Here is a 19,650-nt window from a genome sequence, read left to right as displayed (position 1 = left end):
GGTCGCTACTAGTATAATTAGCTTGCAACTCCCGAGGAACCGGCTTGTCAAGTTGGCGAGTCGTTTTCAAAGTATGCCTTCTGGCTCCGGATCAAACTGGCCCAGCCACAGGTGAAACTAAGAAACAAAAGGTGTGTTTCTAAGAGAGCTTAGCCTAAAGCGAGCTTGCTAACAACGCTAACATTTCAAAGCATACCTCGAGATATGCTCATGATCAGCAGAATACAACCACATTCTACTAGGATCTTATTGCACACAGCTTGAAGCACGTATGAATACTCTCGGCCTCGATGTCTCAGGTCCGTTCACCGCTGTTACGGACCTGCAGAGGCAACCCAAAATCGCGGGGGATGATCTCCTACTAGCGATTACCTAAGCCTAAAACCGCAAGGCCAACTTATGTCAGTTCACCTAACGTCAAGCGAAGGGCTAGGCCAATGGTACACACTTCAACATGACAGAACCAACCTGACCCAGCCCCTTGGCACCGATGTGTTTCTCTGCTAGAATGCCTGCTTAGTAGCTGTCCGCATTGCTCAGTTCAGTTGTACCTTTTTTGCTGGTCACTTGGTGCATCGACCACCACAGCATCTCTCGCCATCCCTCACCTGCCACTACCCACCCGAATTCTCCTCTCGAAAACGGAAAGCATGGCTTCAATAAACTTACAGGACGACATCAAAGCAAATGCCGAGTTCGTGGAAGACGCAACTAGCCGATCCGAACTAGCAGCACGTTACACAGACTTCGAGAAGACTCTCTCCTTCTGGCAAGCTGTAAAACTATACTGGAGGTCATCTCTCTGGATATTGTACGGACTACTGCTTGTATTCAACTATGGCATGGACGGCATCGTCGCAGGCTACCAAGTCTCCGTCCCAAAGTTTCGAGAAGATTACGGTACACCTTTTGACACCGGTACTTACGTCAGCTATATCATCAGTGCAAACTGGCTCGCTATCTTCAGTGGCGTTTCTCAGATAACAGCGATCTTGGGAGCACTCTTTGCTGGGTACATCGCCGATAAGATCGGACGAAAATATGCCGCTGGCCTATCTTGTCTTGTGTCTATCGGAGGAGTGGCAGCCCAGTATTGGTCTAATGGGTCTCTCGGTATTCTCTGTGCCGGCAAAGCAATAAACGGTATTCCTCTTGGTATGTGGCTGGTCCTTGGTCCTCTCTACGCATCCGAAGTTGCACCCTTACGCTTAAGGGGCGTTCTGGCTGGGATGACGAACTCGATGATTCAAGCGGGTGTGTTTACCTTCACCGGAGTCTTCTACGAACTTGGAGCCGGGACTACCAAATCCGCATACATGATCCCGTTCGCTTGTCAATGGGCTGTGCCAGCATTTATCTTGCTCACCTTCGTCCTGTGGCCTGAGTCGCCTGTCTGGCTTGTACGCACGGGCAAGCGTGGAGCGGCCATGAAGGCCATTCAGGGTCTACACGGGAGAGACACCCCAGTAGATCGAGAAGGTATACTAGCTCAGATCGAGGAGACTCTCGCGTTGGAAAGGTCAGTAGCTGGTGGAAGAGATACACTCAGCTATGTGGAGTGCTTCAAAAAGCAGCATCGGAGTCGCACACTGATCGTTATGTTTGTATACGGCTGTCAATATCTATCCGGGAATACGTTTATCATTGGTTACGGAACTTACCTCTACCAACTTATGGGTTACTCAGCGAAAACATCACTGCTGCTTGGACTAGTCTTCACGGCTTTCACTTTCAGTGTCAATATCATCGCATGGGTTCTGATTGCTTCGGTCCGGCGAAGGCCCTTGATCGTTTGGGGTCAGCTGGCTGCCGCAGCAAGTCTCTTCATCATTGGTGGATGCTCCACGACAGTGGGCAGCAAGACTAACATTGCTGTCCTCGTCTTTGCGTTCGTCTGGGTGAGTTATGACCAATTGCGCGCAGTGTTCAACGAACATAAGGCTAACATCCACAGGGATTCCTATACCAAGTCTCCATGGCCACTGTCGCTTGGACCGTCGGCAGCGAGATTCCCGCTTTGCACATGCGAGCACGCACACAGGGGCTCGGGAACGTGGTTCTGAACTTCATGACGTGGCTAATGGCATTTATCTTCCCGTATATGTTCAATCCAGATGCGGGAAATCTGCGTGGGAAGGTTGGATTTGTCTTCGGTGCGACTACCTTTGTGGGCTTTGTTGGCACGTATTCCTTTCTGCCGGAATCGAAGGGGAGGACGCCGGCTGAGTTGGAGGTGCTTTTTGATAGGGGGATTTCTCCTAGGAAGTTTCAGGATATTGATCTAGATACTTTGAACTAGAGGACAAAGGCTTCGCTGTTTAGGCGGTCCTCTGTACGGAAACCCATTACTCCTTTGAGGCACAGGATTTTGACGATCTCGTTTCCTCCAGCAACGGTGTCAAATTATCTGGAAAACCCCTTTTGTGAGGGCTTGTTATCTGCTTTCCTGCTTGCTACAATACACTGACGTTTACGTCCCGGTACTATTCGCATTCGCAGCTATAGACTGTAATGGGTGTGACATGAAGAGTCACAAAAGCGCAAGTTGATAGGCTGCCTAAGCTTCAAGAGTCGTAGCCCGAAACAGGTACTGTATGGTGAACGTTAGTTAATAGGAGGCAGGGGGCCCGCCCAATGTTTCGGATTCTTGACTCTGAATCTGATTCCAATCTTATGAACACCTGATTCTTGATTCAAGAATAGATTCTAGAATCACGCCAAGCAGCTGATCCACTTACCTGAAAGAGGTAAGGTGTAGGGTATGGTACGGGGTAACGGGGACCAGTTCCTTCAAACACCCCCTACTCCACTGTATCATTACCTTATTAGGTATAGTCTTCAATATTCTGGTGGTGAAACATGGAATCAGAATCACATCGAATCAGCGGAATCACAGAAACATATGAATCAAGATTCAAGACTCCGAATCGAGTCAAGAATCGATTCAAGAATCCGAAACATTGGGCCCGCCCCACAAGGCAACATTGCCTGGTGGAAGGAATTCATTCGAGAATCAGTTTGTGGGATTCTTCTCCCTCCTTGTACTCGTATGTACTATACATCTCATCAACTCAAAACTATACACACCGGAAGCTAGCAGGCGACTGCAAGAAGCTTCGAGGACGGCGTCTACTCCCACCAGATAAATACCCTCGACAAAACCCGCTTCAGCCCGCTACACCGTGAAGCCACCCATTCCTCCCGGTCAAACCACCATTGCGTGCTCCCTCATTTACGTCCTACCTCCATTAACACGAGCCCAAATACTATGCCCCGCAAGAACCGTGCTGACACAACTCGCCATCCCCACCGTCACAGAATCCGCCTGAATCCATCCCACCACTGAACCTGGAATCAACAAGTCGCACCCATCGATAACCAACTGCTTGTACAAGTGCCTCGTCTTCACGACATGCTCCGCTGCACCCTTCTTGCCTTCACGTTTCGCACCCTCGGGCTCCGACGACCCTTTCGCCGGCGTGGACTGTGCACCCAACACTTGGTACACCCCAATCAAAATCGATACCGAAATCGAATAAAACCAGAACTTAAGCGCCTCAACCTGAAGTACCGGGCCCCATTGCGTCGACGTTATGCCCATCACATTGGTCTACCATCATCAATCATCATCAACAAAGATTCCCACAGCAACCACGGGCCAGGGCCGGCCGGCAGGACTTACAATAGTAAACATCTCCAAAAACAAATACGTCCCCAACATAGCCCACTTCGTCGACACCAGGAGCCCCTCGACGGAGTAATCATGTGTCTGAGCGAGCATCCAGCAGTCAATCCATTTGGTGAGGCGGAAGTATCGGCGCGCTGTACCGGTCAGCTACAGTAGGCGTTGCTGTGTTGGCAGGCGGAAGCGTACCCAGGGCGAAGTGACCACGTGCTTTGGTCCATCCGGAGGGAGATATGGAATATGCGGCTGCTATTTGGGCTATTGATTGGGAGAGGCGGAGGGTCTTTTCTAGGCCGGCTGGAAATGTTAGAGGTGGATGGATGTGGTGTGCAGTATGGTAAGTAGCAGACTTACAGGCGTCGTTGACGAAACGTGAGAGGTGTTGGAGCATATTGTCGCTACCAGAGACGCTGGCTCGGCAGCTTCTTGCTTGTGACTTCTAGGACGTTGGGGTTTCATGGCTGTTACGATTCTGCTTGTATGGCTCCATGATCGGGATGGGGGCGTGGATACTGCATGGTAGGTGATACCCACTACGGTCTCAGCGGTTGTCGGTGAACTGTGAACGCGGTCGGAGTAAACCGCATCGATCATCTAGGCTCTAAATAAGCACATACAGTAGTCGACATAAAGTTTTCCCGATGCATGCTTGCCTCACCTAAATTATCCCTTTTCGATATACGATAGCGACTTTTGCTTAAGGGTAACCAATAGTAATATCTATATCAGTAGATAGAGATAGCGAAGCTCTACTTATTTACAGGCGAAAATTTCTTATGATTTTAAGGTCCCAGTGAATAGTACTAAAGTAAAGTAAAGGTCTTTAAAATTCGTACTTAATTTATTCTTTAAAGTATAAATCTTAAGTAGAAATAACTTTTATTTACTACTAGCCTTCTACGCCTATAATAATTCAGGTGAACTTACTATTAGTCGATAGGTAAGTACTACGTTAATAAGTAATATATAATTAGAATCATAAGTTGCCGCCTAGGATCTCTAAGAGGGAGCGGTAGAAGTATACTACTTAAGGTGAGGCAAGCATGCGTCGGGAAAACTTTATGTCGACCACTGTACTGGAAACTCAATATGAGCGGCCCGCCTAAAGTGAGCGAGCGGCTAGCAGAAACACGGTCTGTTTCATTAATGCTTGTGTAGGCCTAGTAGTTCGTGTATTTTGACAAAATTCATATGGACCTCTTCTTCTTGATGCCACGATGATGACTATATGATCCATATTGAACACGAATGATTGTGTGGTGCGCAATCGAGGTTCGAAGAAATTTATGGTTGTGACGGGGTGCTCACGTTGAGTTTCCGGTACGTGACAAGTTAGGCATCACAGGCAGGATCATCTCTCCTTCCGGGCACTAGTTAGCGCCTGTGATCCCTATTTGGTCAGGGTCTAGGTGGACGATGAAGTTTTCGGGATCGTGTTCACAGTTCACCGACAACCGCTGAGTACGGTATCTAACTTACAGTATCTCGGTATATGCAGGACATCTCCGCCCGGACAGATAAATTTGCCGAATCTCTGCTTGTGCTTCGACAGGCGCTACAGGCCTTGAGTGCCGGTCATAGACGATAAATTAGACGTGTCTCAAAGGAGTCCCCGGCCTGGAAGGCCGTAACTGCAGCTGGAACCAATAGCTCTACTTAATATGCGTAGGCGAAGGAGATATGCGCCATGACATGCACGAGCATTCCACGTGGAGAAGCCACGATGCTTAGCTCGACATTAAGAGCGGTCATGTCCGCGTGAGCATCCGGTGCTTAGAGGTCCGCAGCCAGCGCCCACCGTACTGCGAATGGTGAAGCTGCAGAGGCACCTCGCTGGCGCTGCCTACCTATCAGCAGTACTTAGCGAAGTATTCATGATAACAGATAACCTCCTCATCTACCTGTACCCGCCATTTTGAAGCATGGCATAGGTCATAAGCTTATGTACTGCAGCTGAGAATCATCCTACTGGACCACCTTTCCTCAGTCCTCATACTTCCGACTCTGCCCCCACCAAAATTCACACTGGGCCTTGGCCCAGTCATCCTCAACAAACTTCGCCGGAACCCCCACATTACTCCCCCCAGCCCTCTCATCATTCCCCTCCCCAAACACCATCGTCTTCCCACCGTCCCTGAAATTCGTCCACACGGGCCGTCCCTTCCCATTTGGATCGCCTCTGATGACAAAGTCCGTGATATACCCATTGAACAGCTTCGCAATCTCCTCCTGTGTCCGTGAGATCCCTCTCACCTCCGGATCCATAGTCTCATACCACATCTGGTCTCCGTGATTCGCACCTCCCATGATAGTCCGGTTCACAGCCCAATGGTACAGATAAACGTTCGGTGCCATCTGCGCGGTCTGTCGGACAGGACAGACATAAGCGTATTGACCGTAGGCGGCCTCAACACGCTTGTACTGCGCGCCTACATCTCGCCACTCAATGTAGTCGTCTTCGGGGTATAATTTGCCCACACTCTCGTTGACGTGGGGAAGTAATTCGGTAAAGAATGCATCGAACTCAGCTGATTTGGACATCGTTTTGGGGACGTACATCGTGCCTTCGTTGTGGACGAAGCCGGTTAGAATGGGGATGTCGGTCGGCCAGTTAGCCTCTAGTGTGCGGCCGGGGACGAGGTCGCTGTCGATTACGGGCTGCCAGGCCCAGCGGACGGAGGGGTTGTACTTTGTGAAGACTGTGTTGGAGGCTTCGACGACTTTGTCGGATGGGGCCGCGCGGAGGCAGGCGAGGTCTGTGCAGTTGAGTTCTGAGAGGAACATTTGGGATTGGTCTTCGTGGAGTTTCGAGTTGTAGGGGTGGAGGGCGCGGGAGGTTGGACCGCCTGACTCCATGATTGCTTTGTGGAATGTGCTTTTGCGGTTTAGGAGGTGGTGACCGATCTAAAGTTGTTAGCGATGTTGAGTTGAGAGGGTGTGGACGTACTGAATGAGCCCCTGCGGAAAGTCCTATCAAGGTTACGTTGTCTGGATCACCGCCGAATGCAGCGATGTTCTTTTGCACCCATTCAAGCATGAGGACTTGGTCGCGGAGTCCGAGATTGAGAATTCTTTCCTTCGCTGTCATTTCAGAATTGAGGAAGCCTAATGCCCCGATTCTGTAGTTGAATGAGACCGCAACCAAAGGTTCTGCCCACGAGACCATAGAGGCCGTGTCGTGCATCTTTGCGGTGCCTCGATTGAAGGCGCCGCCATGGAAGTACACCGCAACTGGTAGTTTGGTGGCATTGCCAGCTGGTCTAAAGACATTGGCAGTCAAGCAATCCTCGCTCGATTCTGCTGCACCAGGCACAACGAGTAGCTGTTTGCCAGGACATCTTACCAGTCAGTGCCATTTCTGAAGGCTCAGAGGGAGCTTACCTTGGCCCATAGTCCGCAGCATTGATCACTTCCTGCGAATCCGGTACTGGCTGAGGACGTGCAAATCTCAGGTCACCAACAGGTGGCAGCGCATATGGTATCCCGCGGAATGCATCCACGGGCTGTGCGAAGTCCCTCCTGTTGAGCCTAGTACCACGAATAGTTCCCTGCGGAATAACCACCGTTGGGCTTGCAGAAGATGTCGGATAGTAGAGATAACCCAAGACTGCCACCAAGACCGCAAAGAGCAGGCCTAGATTCAGGGTCGCTTTTCCAGACGTCGATGCCATGGCTGGATTGCTTGGTTGATACCCTGATCACGACTCTCGTTCGTGCGATCCCCGTCCTTATCATGTCTCTCTCGGGTGGAGGAGGAACTCAAAATGCTTTGCACGGTATCAAGTGGGCATTCATCAATTCCCGCGTGTCCTTCTCGATTCTCTATCGTCAGTAGTCGGCAATAGATTCACAATAACGTGGTGCACAACGCCGATGCCAAGCAGATGCCTATCATGTTATCCACCTCTGCATCCAATCACATGCCGCCAATACTGATTAACCCCGGCGGCCTAATCGTGGCAGCCTATCAAAAGTGGACCGGTCATGTCTCGACGAGGCTTTCCTGTCTTGGTAGTGAAGCTCGGCTCTCGGCCCGATGGGTTATAAAGCGTAGTGAAGTCTCAAGTAATAGCAGATATTCATCGCCCGTTGCAGACCCTACACGGCGGCCACCAGAACACAAGTCGACTCCAGAAATGGCGCATCTAGACGAGAAGACCAGAGAGCCTCGGGAGGATCCCGTCGAAGAGGACCTGAAGGGCGGCATCGTCACCACCGCACCTGTTGAGGACCTCGATGAGGCTGCTATCTTTCTCCGCGAGCACAACTTCACCCAGGGATACCTCGCTGAGTTGCTTGAGGATTCCCAAGCGAACAAGAAGATCGTGCGCAGGATCGATCTCACGTTGATGCCCCTTCACGAAATCCTATATTCAAGAATATGGATTTGGGGACTATGGAGGAGGAAATCAGCTTTCTGAGTTTCCAGTACTAATTTCTATTGCCAGGCCAGACAAAGAATTCTTTGCCCCACAACATGCAAATCCCCTTTCGGTACCAACCTCATATTGACGGGAATACTGCACTTCAAACTCCTATTCTCATAACTCACATTTCGTACTGCGGCCGAGAAGACGACCGTCCACGGGCGTTGGTCCTGGTTGAGCAGAACCAACAATACACTGGCCAAGTTGAATGTGGTCCAGTCCATCAGTACCGCGTCATCTCAATCATCTCCCCTCTCAACATCATCCATCTCAGTATCATCCATCTCATCATCATCAATATTGCCTGCATGGGCTGCCTCCACCTGATTGTCATTCTTTTCATGCTTTGTCACAGACATGAACCCTATGGGAGCTTTTCCAGTTCGGGCTGTGTATGTCTTTGCTGCTTGTTTAGCGGCTCTGCTGACATCCTCAGGTCGAGTCTCCCTCCAGTTGGTATGGCCTTTTTGTAGAGCTTCGACAACGTGCTTAGGCTTCTTTCTTCCTTTAGCTGCGGCTGACCTTCTCTGTCTTGTTACCTCTGAGGTAGGTTGCCTTCGTGTGGGTGGTAGTCTGGGTAAAGGGGCGAAGACTAGACCTACCAGGTTGGTGTCATAGTCCTCATGTTCATCGTCTTCATCCACCCACAGCTTGTAGATGTTGATCCACTGAGCTTTCAGGTCGTTGGCTTGTTCTGAAGTCAGGGCTAGGTCTTGATATAGACTCTCATCCATCCTTTTGTATCGGCAATTTTCCCATCGTCTTACCCGCCGCCATTGAGTCAATTCTTCTTCTCGCATCTTCTCATCTTTCAGCATCCGAAGATAGTATGGGCCTTCAACCATTGCATAGTGCAGGCTTGCTGCCTGCTCCTCTGTGAGTGAATATGGGGGAGTGAGGTCTGGTTTCGGATCTGGATGATTGCATTCTCGTCCTTTGCCATAATGGTGGCAGTTGAAACACTTTCCTGTCTTTGCTCTGATTCGTGCATATTTCATGTGAGTGTACCAAGTGAATATCTTTTGTCTTATGGTCCAGAGGCGATGTGGCTTGGATGGATCCCTTGGTTTATCGTTGAGGTCGATCGAGGAACATCTTTGATATGGGCCTAGATCAACAGGCGTGGTGGCAGTCTTTTCCCGCTTGGCTGTTTGGATGATGAATGATCTTCTCCGTAGCTCTGCGTTGGTTTCTGCTATCCATATCTTTGACAGCATCTCTCGCTGTCCATTGGTATCACATTGCAGCACCAGAATCTGGTGGAAGTCTCTTCGTTGAATCCGGTATTTGGGTAGGATCACAGGAGAGTTTCCGTTTATGGGCGACAGGTTAGCTACTTGGTTGTCCCGTATTTTGGTTCTCATAGCTACGGTAAAGTCGCTGTTGTTTACCTCGAGGTGGTGATCTTCGTTGTCTTGTCTCGGCCCTCCGGCGAAAAGCTGAGTTCTCACCTCATTGCTGTCGGGATTCCAACCTGTTATGTCGTCTTCATCATGGAGTTCCACCGATGGGAACACTTCACTGTCCAGTGTCAAAGTATTCACGCCCATATCATGATCTTGTGCATCTCGTGTCTCTTGATCTTGTGTGGGGAAGTTCTTGTCAATCAGCCGCTCGACTCCGCTGTATACCTCATCAGGTATGCGTCCATTCCTACCCATGATCGCTAAGCTTTCGATCATTAGTGGGCGTAAGAGTGTCCGATCATAATCATCTGTCGAATGCAAATGATCGTAACGTTCTAGCGCCGTTGATGAGACTTTGGTGTACACCTGCCGCGTCATAGCATTAGTTGTCTCACCATCCGGCATTGTTGTGCTTGCTGCTGTTGGAGCATCATACTGTTTCTCCTCTGAGTCTAGGTTGTTGACGTCAACTTGATGCTGTTGTGACATATCGTTGTGATTGGGAGCGTTGGAGTTGGTGAAGAGTTTCGACTTTGATGTGTTGTTATCTAAGATCTTGGGATATTTGCCAGGGAAAATTGTGTTGTCACAAACAGTTGCTTGATCGATCTGTGACTCTTTGTTTGTTTGCACGGTGTCTGGCCACTCTCGTTTCTCTTTGGTGTCACGCCATCCCACCAGTTTTTCAGGGAATATCACTGAGTCATGCTCTGTTCGGAGGTGTGGCGGTTTTGGTGGGATGGGTCTCAGATCGTCAATATGTGCGGTGGTGTATCTATTTCCCTTGCCGGTCAAAATCACCCAGGTCATGCCATGGCTTCCAGTTGGCGGGCCGACAATGAACGGTCCCCTCCATGCACTTCGGAATTGGTTCTTTGGGTTTCCCGCCGTGAAGACTCGATAGAGCAATACAGTGTCACCAGTCTTGACCTTCCTGTTCAACAGCCATGATGACATCTTCTTTGCTCTTGCCATTCTCGCCTCAGTTTGATCTTTGATGACAAAACTCTGTAACGTTTGTCGTTTGTCCATGTAGCAAGACACAGAATTCGAGTGTTCTGGTGAAGGTTCTTCAGCCCAGTTGATGTGTCCTGTGGTCATCAAGGCAACAGTCTCCTGATTTGGGCCAGGAAATTGAAGTTCCAGATCGAGCATTTCTCCGGGTGTGGCATATAGGGCAAGTTCTGCTCTAGAGTATCCAAAGGCTTTCATCACCTTATGATTGAGACTGTGGGTAACTTGACCCAATCTTGAGTGCCAATCATTATCTTCATAGAAGTCAACATTTTTACCCTTGTCTTCGACCTGTTGTGCTTTTTCCAAGGGAATTGCACGGCCTGCGATTAATGTGTTGCGCAGGTGCTTGATTGTGCCTTCCACTAGTCCTGCTGGGCGTTTTCCTGATACTGGGACATAGTCATAAGATATCCCTTTTGATGTCAGCCAACTGCGTAACCCTTCCGAGTTCAATTGAGGTCCCATGTCAAAATACACAAATAGAGGTCGAGTGTATGCATTGAATATCTCTCCAAGTGCCGCAATCGCTGCTATGTTGGTGGTTGATCTAAGCGCTCTTGTGATTGTAAACCTAGTGAAGTAATCAACCACCACAAGAATGTGATCATGGCCTGCAGTAGTCGTAGGAAGTTTTCCCATCAAGTCGAGTACCACAATCTGCCAGGGTCGCAGTGAATGGATTGGATGATAGTGTTTCGACTTTCGGTGGTTCGTAATCCTAGCGCAATTAATGCAGCCTTTGAGGTACAGGTGGACGTCTTGTATCATGGAGGGCCAGAACATTCGGTGTTTGATCTTCTCAACGATCGCTGACGCGTCGGAGAAATGTCCCGCCTTGTCATGGACAGCCTGTAACACAGGTGCGACAAGATGCGGATCAAGACATGGTACCCATTTTGTTGTTTCCTGTGCATCCATAATGACCTTTCTTTGAAGGGTGTCACCCTTCAGCCTAAATGACTGCAAGATTCGATCAATTCTTGCCTTCTCTGATCGTGGTATCCCCTCTGGAAGTTTGCCATCCCGTAGGGTATTGATGATATGTGTGTACCACTGATCTCGAAGTGATTCGAAGTGCTCATCTTTCCTTCTCAACATTGTATTCGCGTCATTGATGACTCCCTCAGGTAGTCCCAGCTGTGATTTGGATGGAGTCTGTACTTGTGGTTCTTCTGGTTGAGGTATTCCCTCCCCCCTGATCTGTGTGGGCTGTGTACTTCTCCGCGAGGGGTACGCTGCAGAGGTGGTTGTTCGGTCACAGCTGTATCATCTCCGGCATTGCCGTTCTTCGAGAGTTGTTGTGTACTTTGTTCTTGTCCCTCGGTATCTCGCAACTGAGCTGGTAGGCGTGGATTTGCAGACCTCTCTACCGTAGAGCTTGCGCGTGTTTTTCTGTCTTGAGCTTGTTGTACACGCCGAGCGGCCTTTTTCTTTTGTTGCTCCAGTCTCGCCTTCCCTGCCTCATCTGACTGATCTGCAGTCCGACTTCGCAAGTTAGCCATGACATCGATCGCTGATACAGCTTGTTTACGTTGTGCATCATTCATGTTGCGGAGCCATTCATCATACCCTCCTTTGCCACTCTTCCAAAACCATGAGTTCGGATCTCTATGCTCATCTAACTTGGCATTGAGCTCACGTGTGAGCTTCGTTTCAGTGCAATCTGCGTTCCAGATTGTACGTGACAGTCCGTCTGCCGCCAGATTACGCTTGCCTTGGATGTGTTTGATCTTGAGGTTGTACAGTCGAAGCTGATTCACCCATCGAGCAAAGATATCTTCATGGTTATGGGAGTCCATGAAGGTGACGAGAGGTTTGTGATCGGTCCAGATTGTTGAAGCTTCCTCCGCATTCAACATATGTCTGTGTTTCTTGGTGAAGGTGACTATTGCTTTCAGCTCTCGCTTGTATGTATCGTAGTTCCTCTCCGTTGGTGTAAATGTTTGTGAATCGTAGAAAAGGGGTCGCATTTCCTTTCCAACACGCTGGCAGATATAACATCCCATTGCAAAGCCAGAGGCGTCTAGAAACATCTCGACCGGCAGGTGTTTGACCCAGCCGAATCGTGCTCCAGCTGTAGCACACTTCATCTTTAGCAACTCGACTGCCGCGTCCTGAGCACTCGTCCATTGCCAGGGCGTATTCTTTCCAGTGAGCATCGATAGAGGGCGAGCTATCTCTGAATAGCCTTTGATCCATTTTCTAGTGGTGGCGGTGACACCTAGGAAACCACGAACAGCTCCTTGGTCCAAGATTGGTGGGAAGTCCGTGATCTTCTTCACTCGATCTTGGTGGATAAGCAATTGCCCTCCAACAACATGTATCTGACCCAATGCCACCACTTCGTTGACGCCAATCTTGATTTTCGACCATGAGATCTTAAACTTTGCCCACAAGAGTCTTGGTAGTAGATGGTTGATTGTGAAAGCAAAATGCTCCTTCCAGGTGCTGTGTGCAGGGAAGATATCGTCGATGTATACGCCAGCATGTTGTAGGCGAGACTTGGTAGGTACTATGAGAGATGGTTCTTTGCATGGTGGCGGAATTTCACCGAATGCAATATAGCATAGTTCATTCATTGTGAAGGAGGATGTTCGTGATCCTTGTGACATTCGAGTTGGTTGTAGCTGTCCGATGCCTGGTACGTGGAATGCGAAATACTTTCGGTCGTCCGGATGTATACTAGCAGCCCAATAGGCGTTCTTCAAATCCCAAGCTGAGAAGACTGTGTGACTAGAGGCACAGAGGAACTCGTGAGTTCGTTCTGCTGCCTCCATTTGATTCGCTGGTTTCACCTCCCATACGTAATGGTGGTTAAACGTGAGCCTTGGTTCGTCTTTACCTGGTTTCTTGACCAACACTGGATCAGATCCCCACTCTGACAACCTTCCGTTAGCGACTGTGGTTCTCTCGAAGAGACCGCTCTGAAGACCGTCCATTGCATACTTGCGTAGCCACCACTCCTTATCAGGAGCTAGTCGTTTTGGCTTGGGTTTGTATGGTGCTGTACCTGGCTTGATTGTTGCTCTGTGTAGTATGAGGTCGGTTGGTGGACCCATATCGAGGATGCCCGTAGCCTCCAGGTCACGATATGTCCACAACCATTGGAAGAGTTCCAGCTTGTCCTCTTCAGGTACCAGCGGTCCGATTGTAATCTTCTTCTCTTGTACCCAGCTTTCGAGGAAGGCTAGGTTCTTGGTAGTATCACGAGAACGTCGCTCGATGCGCCGCTTAGTTGGAAAGGACCTGAAGTTCTCGGTAGCCTCTTGAGGCGTCCAATCATCTTCAAGGGAGGGCGGAGATTGGTGTGAACCTACTGCGGCCGAGAAAATAGACGATGCTTGCTCATGAGGATAAGGATAATCAATGTGTAGCGATTGGAAGTGTCGATGTCTAAGACAAGAGTAGCCTGAATTACAGCGACAGGGTGAAGAGTCTTGGTCAAACCAGCAGTGAACCTTCACTCCATTGATCGTGGTGAGGCCTGCGGTAGTCCATTTCATCTTCACTCTTGGTTTGTGCAGTTTTTCTTGGTCCTGCCCAGGACCGTTCAAAAATCCTGGCTTTTTCCCTCAATGATGGCTTGTAGCATAGCTTCGGTATCGTCCAAGTCGTCCTCTGAGGAAGACTCATCGCCGGAGCCTGAAGAACCTTGATCTTCTTCTCCTGCTTCTTCATCGTCATCATCATCATCCTCTACATCTTCCTGATCCTCATTGGAATCACCATCTTCTTCTTCGACTTGAAGGGGTTGCCACTCATCCTCAAACTTGACTCTTCGTGTGTTGGTGTTGCTCTTGTTCTTACCGCTTGCACCAGCCTGGCTGGGTACAGCCTTGACTATGACCTCGGCAGATTGTTTCTGTGGGACCTTGACGTTGTGAACTGCTTCACCTCTCGTCTTGTCACCCAGTGTGAGCACACCTTCTCGAATGTGGAAATGGGCATCGACACTTTCAAGGAATGGTAAACCAAGCAAGAGTGAAATTCGCTTCCCTTCTGACGGACATACAAAAGCCCACGTCTCGCGTTTGACACCGTCAACGTTAACATGGAATGACACCCAGTGTTTCAGCACATTGGTTCTTCCATCAGCTGTAGTCATGCAAAGGTTCGTTCTCGGAAGGAGTAGCTCAGAGATGGGTCGTCGCTTCAGGCTGAGATGTTGGACCAGGTTGGGATACATCAAGTTGATGTCTGAACCTTGATCAGCCATTACGTAGTCCCTATTGATCTCCCATTTCTGGCCACCTTTCTTCTTTGAGACTTGAACAGGCAAGGACCATGCCCTATGGTGTCTATCCTTCAACTTCCAGCGTGCAATCTCACCTGACAGGGTTCGACCAATGTCAAGCTTGCGAAGCGACTTTGCCGCTGCGGAAACATTGTCAGTGGTTGTCGCCACCTTGAACACTTCAGCCTCGACACTGCCAGTTGTTGTGGAGTTATTGTCATTGGATTGTAGGGCACCTGAGCCTGTAGCCGCATTGTCCTTTCCTTTCTTGGTAGCTCTCGGCATCTGAAGCAACTTCTTTACCTCACTGCGAAAATGAGGAGATAGCTGAGCAAGCCAGAGAAACGGTAACACCACTTCCGTATCCATCAACTTCTTGAGGACATCGATTGGTGGTTTTCCTTCCATGCCCTTGATAGCTTGGTTGGTCCTCCGGGCTCGCTTCGCTTTGGTTGCGCGTGCTCTTGGTTTTGCTATCTTTCTGCTACTGTCAGGCATATCCGTGTCTTCTTCTTGCGGTTCATCAGCGGTATCATCATCGAGGCGTGCACGCTTTCTTGCATTGCCCTCGTTGTTCATGACCTCCATGGCGTCCAGGACTGCCATGATTGTTTCGGTGAGATCCTCACCCTTCTCTTTCTCCGACTGACCTTTGTTGTCAGTGACAAGTCGAAAGACAGGAGTATCTTGAGGATCGTCATCGTGGTTCACTTCGACGTAGTCGCATTGCTCTTCGTCGGTATTGTAGTCTAGGTCAATCAGGTTGGTTCGAACAGAGGAGCTGTTGCGGTTGCGGTAGGCTTCGGCATGTTCGCGGATGATGTTTCTGAGATACTCTTGCTCCTCTCTTGGGAGTGGTGCTCGGTCGCAGTCTCGGGCAATATGACCGACTCTCTGGCCACATCTTGCGCAAAGAGGATTGCCTCTCTCATACTGATATGGCGTCTGTCCGTTGACATAGGGATTGGTTGACGTAGAGTTGAAGGCAGTAGTATTGCTGCTGTACGCTTGTTGAGTTCGACTACCATTACCACCTCGGTATTGTCTACTTTGAGGAGGTGGGCCACTGTTGTCAGGATTACCTGCACTAGTGAAGCTTGATCCAGCGTTTTGAGCTTGGTTCTGTGAGGCTTGGTCTTGATTGGTGCTTGGTGTGCTGATGACAGTGGCCAATGGAGTGATAGAAGGACTTTGGTTCTGCCCAATAGGATTGAACGAATACAGTCGATCTGGGTCTGTCGCCTGAATATCTGCAACTACTTTTCCATTGGACAGGTGTCGTGCGTGTTGCAAAACACTATCGGGGACTCTCTCACCCTTCATAATGTACTCGACCACTTGCTTGTTCAAAGCGGCTTCTTGCTGTTCTCTCATGGACTCGTTGTATTTTTCCTCCATGGAGATTTTTCGCTGTTCTGCCTCAGCCTTCAGCCATGCACCCTTCAACGTCCTACCAGACTCATAGTCGTAGCCTGTCATCTTGAGACGAAGCTTGTGGTCCTGGAGGCCTGAAATGAACGCCTTGATCGACATATCCATGATACCTAGCTCTGCGCGAGAGAGCCCAGTACCGTGAGCTATGTCTCTTGAACCAGTTTGCTTCAGCTTTAGCAACATGACCTGGTAGTAATCATTCAAAGACTGGCTGCTTCCCTGTTTCACACTCAAGATGTCACCCACTGGTGTATAATCCTCTTCATCTGCGGATGGAAACAGCTCTTGCAAAATGGTCTGGAAGGAGGTCTTGCTCGTCAAGGGGGTATCGTCGTTCAGGTTCTGTGGTGCCAGGAGTTCTCTCGCGGTAGGGTCTTGTTTGATTCTTCTTGCCGCTTCTCCTTCAATACAGCTCCACAACTCTTCGATCCAGTCTGCTGGGGTTCTCTCTGAGCCATCGGGGTTATTGCCATGAGCTTTCTTCCATCGACGATACCACTTCCGAAAGTCCTGACCAGGTGCTCCTGTGTAGATACTGTCTTGTCCACCAGATAGGATTACCGTGGTGGGTGCTTGAGTGCTTGAGGTTCCAACGGAGTTTCCCAGATCGATGATACCTTCACCGCCAACAGTATTTCCACCACCAGTTCCTGCCATGATGTTTGGAACAAAGACTGGGGCCAGCACGTACGCTACTGGTTGTCTGCTTGTATCTGGTCCTGGGAGTACAGGGAGACCGTTGAAGTGCCAAAGAGGTTGTGGATTTGTTCTTACACCACTCGCAGTTGCGGCTGTAGCTCCTCGACTCTTTAGACGAAGGGGCAAAGTGGTTGTAAAGGTTGGTACGAGGTTCAAAATGTGTCTTCCAGGTGTTGTGAAGCTCATATGCCAGTTGGCCTTGAATTCTCCTATTGGGTGGCGCAGTTGTGTTGTTACACAGCCAAGACAAATGTCTTACTCTACTACACTTCTGCTGATTGCCTCACAGGTTTTCTTCTTTGAGGTATGCGATTCGGGAAAGGATTAGCTGTTTCAAGGTAGCGTACTCCTCAAATTCCAACCACTGACGACGATATTCCAGGATCCCAAGCAGTCTTCTGAGATTTCTCACGGCGTCGTGATCTCTCATGTTACTGCTGAGTTGTGGAAGTGGGTCCTTCAGGACGGTTGGTCTGAGAATCTGAGTTGATAGGCTGAAATAGTAAGTGTTCTGATAACCCTAGACTCCCTACACCGTATGCAGGTCGTTCTGGGTCGGGAGACCACGAAATCCTATATTCAAGAATATGGATTTGGGGACTATGGAGGAGGAAATCAGCTTTCTGAGTTTCCAGTACTAATTTCTATTGCCAGGCCAGACAAAGAATTCTTTGCCCCACAACATGCAAATCCCCTTTCGGTACCAACCTCATATTGACGGGAATACTGCACTTCAAACTCCTATTCTCATAACTCACATTTCGTCCTTCTGTGCGGGACATACTTCTTGCAGTACATTGACAAGCAGGCACTCAGCTATGCCGCAGTTTTCGATCTCTTCACAGACACGGGCACCACCTCTGGCCAATACTCCTGGTTAGCCAGCATCTTCTACTTTGCCTACCTCTTCGCAGAATGGCCATCCAGCTACCTGGCACAGCACTTTCCAACAGCAAGAATCGTCAGCGGTTTCGTGGTAACATGGGGCTCCATCCTGCTCATTACGGCGGCGTGTTCCAACTTTACTGGCCTGGCCATCTGTCGCTTCCTGTTGGGTGCTTTTGAGTCCGTCATCACACCGTGCTTCATGATGATTGTGAGCATGTGGTATGTGAAAGCTGAACAGCCTGTCCGTGCCGGAGCATTCTACTGCTTCAATGGAGTCGGCTCCATGATGGGAGGCATCCTCTTCTATGCCGTCGGATATGCGAAGGGCTTCCCTGTCTGGAAGATCATCTTCTTGCTATGTGGAGGTGTGACCGTCATCTGGGGCTTGGTATTAATGCGGTACCTCCCTAACAACATCATGCAAGCAAAGCGCTTCAGCCCGGAGCAGAATGCACTTCTCATCGCCCGCAGTCAGACCAACCGAACTGGTGTATACAACCGTAAGATCAAGTGGTCGCAGATTGTCGAGGCTCTTACTGATGCTCAAGTCTGGATACTCTTCTTCTTCACCCTGTTTAACGAGACGATCAACGGTGGGGTGGCAAACTTTGGCAAGCTTATCGTTAAGGGTGTGGCAGGTGGCGACCCCTTGCTGACGACGGCCTATGGTATCCCTCAAGGCGCTTTCCAGATATTCTGGGTCTTCACTGGTCCATTCCTTGCCAGCAAGTTCAAGAACTCGCGCACTCTCATCATGGCCATCTATATTGTGCCCACCGTCATTGGGGCGATCCTGATGTGGAAGCTTCCGCGCTCGAACACAGCTGGCTGCTTGCTAGCCTACTATATTGTGAGTGTTCCCTATTCTTCGGCGTTTTCCACTTACTAACCTTTACAGATCGGTGCCTATGTTGCTTCCCTCGTTCTCGCACTGCAACTGCCCGCCACCAACGTCGGTGGGTACACCAAGCGTGTGACAGCTACAGCATTCGTCTTCCTCGCTTATTGCATCGGCAACATTATTGGTCCACATGCATTTTTGCCCGAGGAAGCGCCTATCTATCAGACAGGATGTAAGGTCATCCTTTCATGTGCAGCCGCCCAGATAGCTCTCACATTGGGCCTTCGTGCGTTACTGATCTGGCGAAACAAGAAGCGGGATCGCGAGGCTGCTGCGGCTGGGGTTGATATGGGGATCGAGGCGGATGTGTATGAGGACTTGACCGACTTCCAGAATCCGCGATTTAGATACGCGTATTGATAGCAGAACAGCCTCGAAGGCTTCTTCATTGCATCGTTCCATATTATCATCTTTGTCAGTAATCACCGAGGGTTCCAACACCACCTATCAGGTCTGGTAGTTGCTGTTGCCGAGCATTCTGGTAATGCCTGCCCATGAGTAAGTGATTGGTTGTGGAGGATCAATCATCTCGTACACAACCCAATAACTGCACTAAGGAAGCGGGAGACCTTGAGACAACAGTCCAATTTGGAAGAGGCAGCAGTCACTGTACGTGCCAATAAATAAACGCAGATGAGCATGGCCTGAGACTCATCCTAGCGGGACGAGTGTCCATGTGGCTATGACGTTGTAGAACATAGTGTATCACTCCTGCCAGTTAGTACCAAGTCTCGGTCTGCCGGTGGGCAGGTACAAGGAATTGTGACGGAACCACTTTGGGTATTCAGGCAAGTTCAGGACGCAATGATGTTGGTGAAGAATGTGCAAGTATGATAATGCGCAATTCAGACTTCTAACGTTGGTGCGCCAAGCATGGATACTGCCTAGGGTGCTTTGCTAGGGGCGCTCTTGGTGCGGCAATAGGGGCATCATTAGGCAGGGTGGTTTCTGCTTTTGTG

At 49.6% G+C, this 19,650-nt stretch overlaps 4 protein-coding genes across 4 annotated transcripts; 3 read left to right on the top strand and 1 right to left on the bottom strand.

Moving 5' to 3' along the window:
* Nucleotides 1-650: 650 nt before the first annotated feature.
* PMZ80_001159 (uncharacterized protein) lies at nucleotides 651-2,299 on the top strand (the record flags this gene model as incomplete). The annotated part of the gene is made up of 2 exons (XM_064869606.1): nucleotides 651-1,898; nucleotides 1,955-2,299. The coding sequence occupies 2 exons, from the start codon at nucleotides 651-653 to the stop codon at nucleotides 2,297-2,299; spliced, it is 1,593 nt and encodes a 530-aa protein (XP_064735103.1).
* A 3,369-nt stretch (nucleotides 2,300-5,668) lies between these two features.
* PMZ80_001158 (uncharacterized protein) lies at nucleotides 5,669-7,356 on the bottom strand (the record flags this gene model as incomplete). The annotated part of the gene is made up of 3 exons (XM_064869605.1): nucleotides 5,669-6,589; nucleotides 6,633-7,023; nucleotides 7,067-7,356. 3 exons carry the CDS (start codon nucleotides 7,354-7,356, stop codon nucleotides 5,669-5,671), a joined length of 1,602 nt encoding a protein of 533 aa, XP_064735102.1.
* A 249-nt stretch (nucleotides 7,357-7,605) lies between these two features.
* Nucleotides 7,606-8,106, top strand: PMZ80_001157 (uncharacterized protein; the record flags this gene model as incomplete). Its single annotated transcript, XM_064869604.1, has 1 exon — nucleotides 7,606-8,106. The coding sequence occupies one exon, from the start codon at nucleotides 7,606-7,608 to the stop codon at nucleotides 8,104-8,106; it is 501 nt and encodes a 166-aa protein (XP_064735101.1).
* Nucleotides 8,107-17,152: 9,046 nt separating this feature from the next.
* PMZ80_001156 (uncharacterized protein) lies at nucleotides 17,153-19,051 on the top strand (the record flags this gene model as incomplete). The annotated part of the gene is made up of 5 exons (XM_064869603.1): nucleotides 17,153-17,206; nucleotides 17,285-17,369; nucleotides 17,427-17,602; nucleotides 17,696-18,640; nucleotides 18,689-19,051. The coding sequence occupies 5 exons, from the start codon at nucleotides 17,153-17,155 to the stop codon at nucleotides 19,049-19,051; spliced, it is 1,623 nt and encodes a 540-aa protein (XP_064735100.1).
* Between the last annotated feature and the right edge of the window lie 599 nt (nucleotides 19,052-19,650).

This window comes from Knufia obscura (assembly GCF_036327395.1).
Source record: "Knufia obscura strain CCFEE 5817 isolate CBS 148926 chromosome Unknown scaffold_1, whole genome shotgun sequence".
Classification (NCBI taxonomy): domain Eukaryota; kingdom Fungi; phylum Ascomycota; class Eurotiomycetes; order Chaetothyriales; family Trichomeriaceae; genus Knufia; species Knufia obscura.
Note: the sequence above shows the minus strand (reverse complement) of the source record. Positions and strands in the feature narration are given on the sequence as shown.